The 12,963-nt window shown below is 46.1% G+C and overlaps 1 protein-coding gene across 2 annotated transcripts in view; it reads left to right on the forward strand.

Annotated features, from left to right (window-relative positions):
• xxylt1 (xyloside xylosyltransferase 1) overlaps nt 1-12,963 on the forward strand; it is a 61,954-nt gene that overhangs the window by 15,673 nt on the left and 33,318 nt on the right. For both annotated transcript variants that reach the window (XM_023819980.2, XM_023819981.2), the window contains exon 4: nt 5,138-5,270. In XM_023819980.2, the coding sequence (XP_023675748.2) occupies nt 5,138-5,270 (133 nt within the window). The remainder of the gene's footprint in view (nt 1-5,137; nt 5,271-12,963) is intronic.

Genomic DNA, 12,963 nt, shown 5'->3' on the forward strand with positions numbered 1-12,963 from the left:
CTCACATAAAGAAAACAAATGCTGCCAAGCGGACCAATCACAGTTTTTGCGGTCTGTGTCACTGCCGTATGTAATTACATTTCTCGGGAAGCACATGTCGGGCTACAGCATATGCTTCGGCGTAAGGTCCACGGCTATGTCGTACTTACAGCGTCGATTGAATGCAGAAGTAAAAATCAGCCTTCAGTTCACTTTACTCCTTGATTAAATACCCTTCCTATGAACTGTTCCATGTGTCAGCACATTTAATATTAATCCAATTGACTGTTTTTGAAATTTACTGGAGTAATGCAGCGTGTTGGACACGCCCCCTTAATAAATCACCTCTGTTCAGAGAGATTACACACATTATACCCTATAAATGCTGCTTGTTACTTGACGTTGATTAAGAACCTCATAATTACAAAAATGATAAGAGTTGAGCAGCTGTCTGCACAAGCTGGAGTGTTTGGGATTTTAGCTGAGGATTACAGTCATGTGATGCGTAGCATTTCGCTAACTCTGTAAGCAGAAGGGAAACATGCAGAGTCTGAGAAATGTTTAGCAATTAACAGCAATAGTCATGAAGTCTAACCCAGGGAGGCCTGTGCCTAGTAACTGGAACGGCGGCTAATAGCGTATCCATTGGTGTCTTGGAGACGCCCCCCAACTGTAGATACCTTCCAGTGTTCCTGTCTTCTCAAGCCGCTTTTCCATGCTTCCTCGCTCAGCCATTGTGGCTTCCGACCGCTTAGGGCAGAGCCTTTTGCCATGTCCTGGAAAAGGCCCCTTTGATAGGAATTAACGATGGTTGGAAAGGAACTATTTACTGACACGTTTGTCCCACTTTCTAAAATAAGATTATGAGCATCTATGTGCATCTGTCATGCAGTATACTAAGTGTGAGGCTTAATTCCCAATCTTAAAATAAGTGTTTCCTGTGTGCCGGTTTCCTTTATTTTCCCCAGAGCTGATTTAATTCTTACAAACGTCACCTGATCAGTAAGCAGAACTAGAATTTGTTGTAGTTAGCAAAGGAATCCAGTCTAAGGGGATGAGTTGCTTTTTTAAACCACGGCTGTAAGAGCCAGTCTCTCTGCTAAAGTAGGTCCCCATATCCAACTCATCTTTGACATCTTTGTTAATTGTTAAAAAATATGGGGGAGGAGCTGTATATTTATGCTTTTTGAGCTTTATTCTGGTTTGTAATGATCTGTAATTTCGAAGTTTAACTAAACTAATTGTGTATTAATGATTAAATTATTAAGATTGAGCAAAAATTAACTAATTATGAAGCACCCTATTTAACAGTGGTCACACCGCTTATGTATAGTTTTTTTGTCTTGTTGTCAATAATATTCTAACTATTCTTTAGGGTGAGTCCAACTCTCATGTGTGTGAAGGTTAAATCTAAATGCTATTTCCCTTTTATCAATAGTAACCTGCATATTTCTGTTTTTTTTTTTTTGCTAGGATAAATAAGTACAGTTAGGTTATGCAATACAATTTTTAAATTATCTAATACTCCTTTAAATGAACTTGGCTCTCTAGATAATTTGCTCTTAATTCAAGCTGGGATGTACACTTATAACTTATGTACACATAACTTATGGGATGTACACTTATATATCTTGAAAAATAGAGCTGGACAAGACCCAAATACACCCTCTGCCAAAGCAGGGCTTGGTGTCTAATAACAGCTGCCATCTCATCTGTGCTGATAGTGCAAATGTTTAGAGAAAAGACCAAGACTTACAGAACTAAATTAGCATAGTTCTGCAAAATTCTGTGAATGAGCGAGACAAAGTCTGACCCTGGGCATGAGTCACAGGAAAGCAGACATTTGAGGGAGACGCAACTGCTTGTCACACTGTTGTTGTTCTCAGCTACAGCTGCTAAAATTGTGCCTTATAAGTGATCTCTGCATTCTAAAGTCGTGTAAATAACAGCCTATCTGTCACTGTACAAAGTTTACCCGATGTCTGCTTTTATCCAGCTAGGAGATGTTCAGACTTGGGTTTGCTTTAACAGTTTGTTTTTGAGCCCAATGGTTGGTTTTTCAAGACACTGCCCAATCTATGTGTAAGTAATATCTGCACCAGCACTTCAAATTATTTTATTGTCGGTAAATGTTAATTGCATGTAGTAAAATAATAGCTGTAGGACTGACCCAAAAAACAATATTTGAAGATTTTCCCCAACATAAAACAATAGTGATTATTAGTGCTGTCAAACGATTAAATTTTTTAATCAGATTAATCACGGATTAATTTAGATTAATCATGATTAAATATCATTCATTTTTAATCTATATTAATCGCATTTCATTTTGCATGAGCAAAACAGACTCAAGAAAAAAGAAAATATATATGCACTTAACATGTTTATTGAACATCTTGAACACGAGTCAGGTGCATTCCATCTGCCACAGAAGTGCAATACCATGGACCCATATAAAAAAAGCAAGATTTCTTGCTTAGCCGGACAGTCTTTATCTTCGTTCACTTACAATTAGCCCGAACTACCGTAAATCCGACAAATAAACCAACTAATCATGAAATCCAATTCTAGCCTGGTTAATTTCCATTGTTGGCAATATCAGTTGATAACACACTACGTGCAGTGCTTTACGTATAAAACTCCGTAGCAACATGTCCACAAATAAGTTGGACGGTATAGTGTGTGCGACTGATTTAATATGCCACAAATGAGAAGTAGTGCTTAAACAGTATAAAACTACAACTTTCCCTTCTGTTGATAAAAGGCGCAGCCATCTTATATTCTGAACTCAGGATCCTCTGTGCTGTCCGAGATATTTCTTGGATCTCCGAGAAAGGGGAGCGCGCATGTCGTCACTTCCGGCTTCAAAACTCAGAATCCGACTCAGAATACGAGTTCCCAGGGCAAATGGAACGCACCAAAACTGCCCGAAATGGGTTGACAGAGACATTTCAGGGATTTTGAGTCATTCTGCGCTGCAGATGGGTTAATTGCGTTAAACATTTTAATCTGATTAATCAAGATGATGGATTAATCCGCGTTAACCCGTTAATTTTGACAGCCCTAGTGATTATACAATGGCTCAGACTGTTACGACAAAGTTATGTCTAATTAATTTTGCTAAATAACAGTCAGTGATTAGCTATTTATGGAGTTAACCGTGTATGGTTTTGTGGGTTGGAAGGTCATTGGTTCAAATCCTGTGGTTGGCAGAATGATGTCTCCATTGGGCCCTTGATTAAGGTACTCAACCACCAATTACTCTATGGACTAGCACTTGCGTATCACGTTGGATAAAAATGTCTGTTAAATAAATTAATTTAAATAAATGTAGATCAAGAACAGTGTTAGTTTTTCATAGTATAAACTGTTCTTTATGTCATGTGTAAATGTGTTTGTTGTGTAATATTAGTAGGGGTGCACCGATTGCAGTTTTCTGGCCGATCAACGATCACCGATCCTTAGGCAACCTTACCTGCCGATCTCGATTTTTTTTTGCCGATCTTGTTTCTTTCATAACTAAAAGACAGTTACTTCAATGTTTCCATTTTTATTGAGTAAATTGATATGAATACTCACAAAACATGAGGTAGTGTCCTCAAATATAAACGAACATATAAATGAGCATTGCTGTTTGAACTACAAAATCATATTTTTTCTTCCAGACTTTAATTTCTCTAATTTTGTAAAAAAAAATATATATATATAGCTGTTATGACACACTTGTCCAAAAAATAGGGAGGGAGGCAGCCTGCACTGCACCTCTCTCGGGAATGGGAGAAAAGGCTGATTTAACCCTCTGGGGCCTAGGGGTAGGAAACACACTTTCACTGACTGGGGCATGATCACACATTTCATCACTTAATTCATGGCAAATAAATTATTTCTTATATATTTGTTTTGCCATTACACTCATCTTTATTTTAATATATATTGTAAATATGTCAGATTTTTGTTAAGTTTGAAATTTGACATCAAAGTATAGACATTGCAAAATGCAGTTTGGAACACTTGCAGAAACATTATAAAAGTACATAGTAAGCAATGCTGGCAGTTTGTTTTGATCCCAGATATCTGATCACCAAAGTCTTGGCTACATGAAGATGACTAAATGGTGTAGATGCAACATTAATTTGGATAAATAAATAAGAAAAACCTAACTCATGTAACTATTTCTGGCTCCTTTCATTGAATATGTAGCAACTTTCATGTGTATGAATGAGCCATTGTCACCTGGCCACGTCCCCAACCCCCTTTTATGGCGCTGAAGGGGATGTATCTGGATCGCGTTTCACCGTTGCGCTGTTAATCAAATTACCATGCGAATGCGATTTGAATACGCGCTAATGCGGCTATTTAGAATGTGAATATTGATCTTCGGGTGAGAGCGGTACTACACGCCCCCGATGCAGGTAAAACAAAGTAAGATGACATGGTTTACTTTTTTGCCGATTTAACCTAATTAAAAAAACTTTAATACTTCCGACAATGGACGTTTTGAAAAGAAGACAGATTACGGATTTAGCCAGCGTTTTTTTCATGATTATACATTAAGATTTCAGCGAGATATTTATAAACTGAAATAGACGCGAAAAGTACGCGATGTTGTCGACGACATACTCGACCCCAAAGAGTTAAAAGCATATAACTAAGATCGGTGGATCTCATGGGAATATGGTCGATTTCTGATCCCCTCAAATTAACGTGATCGAGGCCGATCGATCGGTGCACCCCTAAATATTAGTCTAACATTTAGGTCATGGAATACTAATACTGTTTCAGTTAGCTACTGACAGCAGAGTACTGAGCAGGACCCAGTTCTGAACATTATTACACGATACTTTCCTAGAAATAAAGGTTACAAGAATGGGGAATTTTCCATTTGGTCAACACATCAGACATTTCATGTTATATATATATATATATATATATATATATATATATATATATATATATATATATATATGTGAATTTTTTAATTCTTTATTTTTAATTATTGAATGCATACAGATAATATCACAGAAATGTAAATGAAAATAGCTTTCCTCAACTAGAGCAAATGATCATGGTGCACCAAAGAACGAATTTCTGTACTGTTTCGGCATGTCTGTATGAGAGGGCACATTTGCTTTCCCTCATTTTCTACATTTCCCTGCAGACATGAAGCACATTGTGCAGCTGGATTTGGACCTGAAATTCAGGAGCAATATCAAGGACTTGTTTGAGGAATTTGGACAGTTCCCGCCTGGCGCAGTGATCGGAATTGCCCAGGAAATGCAACCAGTGTACAGGTAATAAATTCATCCGTCGATTGACATTTTTCAGTCCCAACGTTGGTGAAAATTGTACTAAATATGTAGTTTCCGGATTGCAGGGAGCAAATATGGGAGGTACTTCAGAGCTCGGAAGCTTTTAAGCTGATCCAAAGACTTTTGCTTTATTTTTAGGACACTATTAATTTTATTATTATTCATATGCTCAAACGTGAAGCACCATAAGAAGAAATGCTTTTCTGTCTTTTTTGCGGATTGATTTTGAGTAATAAATTAATATTATTATTAATATTATTATAAGTAATAAACATAATAAATCACTGTTGTTGGGTGGCAGGCTGCTGTGGGGGCATTTTTAACTTGTGGGGGCGTTTTTCCACCGCACCAGGGGCCTCATGTATAACGACGTGCGTAGAATTCACACTAAAACATGGCGTACGGACAAAACTAGGAATGTGCGTAAGCAAGAAAAAATCCAGATGCATAAAAAACTGTGCGTAAGCACAGATCTACGCACATTCCCTTTATAAATCCCAATGAGCATGAAATTTTACGTACGTGAACGAGCCCACAGCCACCCCCCCGACCCGCCAATAATTATGTATATTTGAATATGAAAATCTGTATAAATGCCCGCTTTGTTCTATGTTTTTCTTAAACAACAATGGACAAACCACGAGGGAAAAAGAAGTATTTCAGCGAGTGCGAAGTGGAGGTCATGTTAACAGAAATCGAGAAAAGAAAAGTGATATTATTTGGTGGTATAAGTGGCATCAGCAATAAACGAAAGTTGACGGAGTGGCCCAGCGTGGCGGAGTCAGTTAAAAGTGTTGATCCCGAAATTCGCACGGTGGCTGAAATAAAAAAAAAGTGGTCGGACATTAAAATCGACGTGAAAAAACGAGCGGCCGCTCACCGTAAGAGTCTTAACAGCACAGGCGGCCGAATGTAGCGGAATTCCCGGTCTCACACCCTTTGAGCAACTAGTTGCTGCGATGATTGGGGACACACTTTTATTGGGGGACGCCGATGTCATCGCGGGTGAGTTTTTCTCGTACCATACTTGTTTGAATTACTTGCATGTTTATGAATAACACGTAGGGCGCAGATGTGGTGTTACTTTCGTTTATTCTGTTTGTTTATTCTTACAGACAATAGTACAAGAGGTGCCCCCAGTGCATTAATAGAGTACATTAATAGAGTGAAAGTGCTTTCTATTTACATAAGCGAATTTGTTCTCTGAAGGTGACTTTATAGCAATGCGCGCGCAGTCGATAGCTTCAATTACATTGGGAAAACCAGACATCGCTGCAAATTGCGCTCTAATATTTGCCCGTTCAACCACAGTGCAAGGAAATTTTATATATCTGGGTGTAGGGTTGTAACGGTATGAGATTTTCACGGTATGATAATCGTCTCAGAAAATATCACGGTTTCGTGGTATACGGTATTAAACTATCATTATTATTAGTATAATCATCAGCTACAATGACCCTTAAATGAATAAAAAGAGATATGGTTTTTGGTTGAACATGGTTTATTGTAACAAACTTTTTTTTAATGAAAATAAAACAAACTTATGGAAGTATGAGTCTAACTTTTGGGGGAAAAATAAATAAAATAAAGCTGCGCATCTCCCATTTGAACAAAATTAGGAATAAGTTATTTCTCTTTATATTAGACAAGAATAAATCAAACTGTCCTTCCTCTTTAACAGCATATATGGGAGAGCAATATGTGCAGGGTCATGTTTGTTAATATTTTCCTGAGATTATCATAGCAGCATGCATTTCTTTGCTTTTTTTCAGGTCAGGTTATGATGAAGAAATGTAAGCATGTTGAGATTTTCAGGGCTCAATCTTGACCGCTGAGGTGAGAGAATGTGTCCACTTGTACTAAACACCTATGAGTTTTCAGTTAGTGTATTTGATGATTATTCTTTTAAATAAAATTATAAAATGATCATTAAGTGTTCTCTTGAGAGTAGCTCTGGATATGTTCATGTGTTCACGTCTTCACATAGTGAGTGAGACAGCAGACGCTTTAAAAACCATGACCATCATGCAGTGGCGGTTTTAGGCATGGGCGAACGGGGCAGCCGCCCGGGGCGGCACTTTTTCATGTCACGTGGGGGGCGGCACACGAACTTGGAGGAAAACAAAAATAATCTAAAGAAAGCGGTTTTCTAGAGGATGGGCGAGCGGAGATGATAAGGGATGAAGTTGGGAGGGTGCCGGGAGGGATTCTATGGGGGGCGGCACACGAACCTGCAGGACAAAATAATCATCTGTGCCGCTGTGTGTGTGGGGGGGGGGGTAGTTGGTTAATGAGCAAGCGGCAGCCTTTTTGCGCTGTATATTCACAGACGCACATCGCGATTTAATTTGCTGCACAGCTATATTTTGATTTATTCATCCATCTATCTATCAAATCGGACATTTTACGTGGCATCTGAATTATACTGTAATTGACTCCAATTACATGACTGGATTCCGGGATTCCCTCTGCATCACAGAAATAATACGGCTTTAAGTTATAAATGGAACTTACCTTTATCTTCACGGAGGGATGGTGTTCGCGAATATGGGAGAACATGTTCGACGTATTTCCTCCTTTTGCGGCCACTCTTCGTCCACATTTCTTGCAAACTGGATATCCACCCCACGATCATTTTTCGGATACCCAAAATATTCCCATACTGCAGATTTAAATTTTTTTTTCGGCGGGAAATAGAGATTAGAATTTGCAGCCTCTGTATCGGACATTTTCGCCGCTGTGCATTTATGGGTGGAGTCTAAGCAGTAAAGCGGAAAGAAGTTGCATATACACAGCAGCGCAGGTGAGATCTGGTTTCTTTTTTTTTCTCCAAACCACGGATAGGCAAATGTGCATGATATGATAATCGTACATGTCAATATCACAATAAACCGCCATACCGGTATACCGTTACAACCCTATCTGGGTGACAAGCGGATTATGCCGTCCCATACAGCTGGCACGGCGCGACTGAGAAATACCCGATCGGTCCGCAAGTTCTCGCTGAAAAGCAGCCGTGGCTAAGAACCTGCGAGTGGACAGAACTTGTAAAGGGACAAGTATAGCGCAATTCCTCATCGTCTGCCTTTGTAATGCTGGCCCCAGTTTAGCACACAGCTCCAAAAGGATTGCTCTTGGAAATATGAATTGATTTAGAAGCCTGCAGTTATCATCATGGGCCTGAATACGTGCTCTCTTCTAATTCTTCCATGAGCTATGTCTTCCAATAACGTAAGAGCTGCCATGGTAGTTGTAATAGTTCGGTCATTTTATGCACTTTTTATTGTTACAAATTAATTAAAAATCAGGTGCCGTACATTTGTAAACAACATACAGTTAATGTCGGTGTATTTGATAAAGTCATCGTCATGATTGTGAGTTTAAAAAGGGAAACCACAATAGCAATGACTTGCCACTGAGTGCCGTCCGTTTACAAAACCGAGCAGAAATGTGCGTACGCCATGACTGGAGCTGCCGTGAGAATGTGCGTAGCGCTACGCAAAGTTTCGCTTTTATACATCTCGACGTGAGCGTGGAAACGGCTGTACGCAACATTTTCGTGCGTACACACCGTTTATACACGAGGCCCCAGGTACCGAACATTTGGTACTTTGAGAAAGTACCGAAATTACGGTACTTCAAGGTGTTGGTTTTGCACTGCCGTAAAAACTGGTACTGGCACCGAATAACATGACAACCGAGGAGGGGTATTTTGTACTGAATTCGAAAAATGGTTGTAGTGGGACTGGGCAACGTGTGACATTAATACCAACATCGCATGTTATGCACATCCAATTCTTACATCGCTAGGCGGCTATATTAAAATAAGGCTTTTTTAACTTTCATTTCTGTACAGATATTATAGTGTGTACTGTAGGTTAAAGTTTTGTTAAAATATTTTTACTCTGTTACTCTGTCATAGGAAAAAAAAAACTTAGCAAGCTTTGCAATTTTAATTATTATTCCTATTATAGACTCTTATACAGTATGTTTAAAAATCAGCTAAAGGTTTACCTCCGCTGTCAGGGCTCGGCAAGGAAGCAGCAGAGCAAGCCGTGCTTACGGGTAATCAGGGGTTTATTTGAGAAAGCGACAGACAAGCAGGGACATCCAACGTGACAATACAATGACAGATCTGGGGAAGACAGACAGACTCGGACTAAATACAAAAGACTAGGCAGAAATAACAGGACACAGATGATCACAATTGGTAATCACACGAGGTAACGAGGTGGGCGTGGCACACATCGGGATCGAACGGAGCGGATCGTGACAGAACCCCCCCCCAAAGGCGCGCACACCGGGCGCGCTCGAGGGAAGGCGACGGACGAGACGGGGGAACAGGACCTGGAAGACAAAAGCAAAACATCAACGAGACACCGGAAACAGGACAGAGACACAGAACAGGAACAAGGACCAGAAAAACGACAAGACCCGACAGAGGACAGGGAACGCGGACAGGCAGACAAAGAAAGGAGACAGAGAGGGGACAGAAAAAGGAGGAACAAAAGGGCCAGGAGTGAACAGAGGAGACAGAGAGGGACGAGGAACGAAGGCAGGAGGGACAGACGGAAACGGAGGAGACACAGAGGGACGAGGAGCAGAAACAGACGGGACGGAGGGAAAGGGAGGAGGAGCCAGGGGAGCCCGAAGGAACCCAGGCGGGCGACGGGCAGCGGCCGGAGGGGCCGCAGGCGAGAGGGAGAAGGGAACCGAAGGGGACCACCCAGGGGCCAAGGGAACGGGACGAGGGAGTGACGGAGGGGACACGGAGGGAGCAGGAGGGAACACCGGTGCAGGCAGGCAGAAGGGGGAAGCCGCGGCAGGCGGAGGCGCAGCCGGAGCCGGCGAAGGCGCCGTCCGACGCCAAGCCGGAGCAGGGGGGCCCGGAGGCGGCCGACACGGAGCCGGAGGCGGGACCGAGGACCGGCACCGAGGAACCAGGGGGGGACCCGGAGGCGACCGCCGACCCCGAGCCGGAGGACCCGCAGGCAGCCACCGAGCCACAGCCAGGGGCCGAACGGGCGAGCTAGGGGGCAGGGCGGGCGGGACCCGGGCCCGACGCCTGTGTCCCCGTCCCTTGCGGGACACCGAAAGGCGGGGTCCAGGGGGCTGTTGACCTCGCCGGGGCGAGGGAGTCATGAGGGAGGTCATTCCTGGGCGGACAAGAGTCAAGGCCTCAACCGGCGGGGCAGCCAGAGCCGCTGGCGTGGCCGCAGGCGGGGCCGCGGGCAGAGCGGCGGCCTCAGGCGGGGCCGCGGGCAGAGCGGCGGCCTCAGGCGGGGCCGCGGGCAGAGCGGCGGCCTCAGGCGGGGCCGCGGGCAGAGCGGCGGCCTCAGGCGGGGCCGCGGGCAGAGCGGCGGCCTCAGGCGGGGCCGGCTGGACAGGCGAGCCGGGCTGGGCCGGCTGGACAGGCGAGCCGGGCTGGGCCGGCTGGACAGGCGAGCAGGGCTGGGCCGGCTGGACAGGCGAGACGGGCTGGGCCGGCTGGACAGGCGAGATGGGCAGGACCGGCGAGCAGGGCTGGCCGGACAGGACAGGCGAGACGGGCAGGACCGGCGAGCAGGGCTGGCCGGACAGGACAGGCGAGACGGGCAGGACCGGCGAGCAGGGCTGGCCGGACAGGATAGGCAGGTCAGGCGAGACGGGCTTGGGTGTGTGGCCAGCAGGAGGTGCCGCAGGCAGAGCAGGCACCTCGGCGGGCGTGGGTGCAGGCGGAGGCAGCACCGGAACCGCAGACGCAGCCACAGGCACCACCATCACGTGGCCAACAGGGGGCGCCGCCATCACACGGCCAACAGGGGGCGCAAACGCAGCCACCTCAGGCAATTCGGGTGCCGGCAGGACAGGCGAGACCGGCAGTTCGGGTGCCGGCAGGACAGGCAAGACAGGCAGTTCGGGTGCCGGCAGGACAGGCGAGACAGGCAGTTCGGGTGCCGGCAGGACAGGCGAGACAGGCTGTGCAGGAGCCGGCAGGACGGGCGCCGCCATCCCGCGGCCAGCAGGGGGCGCCGTCGCGGGCGCCGCCATCACGCGGCCAGCAGGGGGCGCCGCAGCGGGCGCCGCCATCACGCGGCCAGCAGGGGGCGCCGCAGCGGCCGCCTCGGGCATTGCCCTAGGCAGAGCAGGCAGGACAGGCGGGTCAGGCAGGACAGGCGGGTCCGCTGGCAAAGCGGCGGAAGCTGCAGCAGGCGGTGCCGCGGGCAGAGCGGCGGCAGCTGCAGCAGGCAGGACAAGCGGGTCAGGCAGGACAGGCGGAGCTGCTGGCATCGCGGCCTCAGAAGCAGGCGGTGCCGCGGGCAGAGCGGCGACATCAGCAGCGGGCGGCGCGGCCGCGGGCAGAGCGGCGGCATCGGCCGCGGGCAGAGCGGCGGCGGCAGCAGGCAGCGCAGCCGCGGGCAGATCCGGAACATGCAGGTCCGGATCAAACAGGTCCGGAGCAGGCAGGAGGGGTGCTGAGCGCGTAGGCGCCCTCCCTTTAAGGGCTCTAGCGACCCGGGGAATAGCGTCCCTAACAGCGCGTATTCCACCCTGACCCAGGCGCGCCGGCCGGTAATTATACGCCTCCAACGGAGGCGGCTTCTCCTCATCACGAGGCTTACCAGCAGGGCTGAGCGGGTAGGTGGCAGCGGGGTTCTCCCAGGCGGGGAGCAGAGAGCAGGCTCCTAGGTAGAGCGTCGGGGCTGCTTCCGCCAGCTCTCTGCTCCGCCTCTCCCGGCTGCTCGTGAGGTGCTGGCTCAGGCGGCGAAGGCATTTCCGTGCCCTCTGCAGCGGGTACTGTTGCCCGGGCGGGCGTTCCTTTGCCAGGAGGTCCGCGCCCTGCTGGGCTAGCTGCAGGGCCGCGGGGTCCTCCTGGACCTCGGGCTGGGATCGCCAGTACACAAAGTCTTGCAGGAGACCGAGCCGGTGGTGCTCGGTCTCCCGCGTTGTGTTGTTGCGGAGATCTGTCATTCTGTCAGGGCTCGGCAAGGAAGCAGCAGAGCAAGCCGTGCTTACGGGTAATCAGGGGTTTATTTGAGAAAGCGACAGACAAGCAGGGACATCCAACGTGACAATACAATGACAGATCTGGGGAAGACAGACAGACTCGGACTAAATACAAAAGACTAGGCAGAAATAACAGGACACAGATGATCACAATTGGTAATCACACGAGGTAACGAGGTGGGCGTGGCACACATCGGGATCGAACGGAGCGGATCGTGACATCCGCTGCTTTTGCATGAGCGCTGCATGCATTCTCCGAGATAATCATAATTATGTTCATCCTTGCCGTTAAAATCACTCCTAGACGGGTTTGTGAAAAATTTGTGAACTCCTTTTTTGTTTTATAAATACCCCAGTATTTATTAGAACAAAATCACATCGCTAGGACAGCATGCTATATGCCTGCTCTATTAGTATATTCAACAAAATACTTTTTAATTTCTTTCCATGTCATCCGGATCTTTTCGTTGTATTTGTTCTTACGACCAAATCACTTTTTTTTTTTTTGCTTCATTTATCATTATTTTCACAACTGTTTTAAAGGCAGCGTTTGTATTGTCTTTCAGCAGCAGGCTATTTGCATAACCAATCGAGAAAGCATTTCAAGTCCCACCCCAAAGTACCAAGGAAGTACCCGTGCTGGTTTTGCACTTTTGGTACTCGAACTTTTGGTGCTGGTACTCAACTG

The sequence above is a fragment of the Paramormyrops kingsleyae genome, chromosome 15, assembly GCF_048594095.1.
Source record: "Paramormyrops kingsleyae isolate MSU_618 chromosome 15, PKINGS_0.4, whole genome shotgun sequence".
Lineage (NCBI taxonomy): Eukaryota > Metazoa > Chordata > Actinopteri > Osteoglossiformes > Mormyridae > Paramormyrops > Paramormyrops kingsleyae.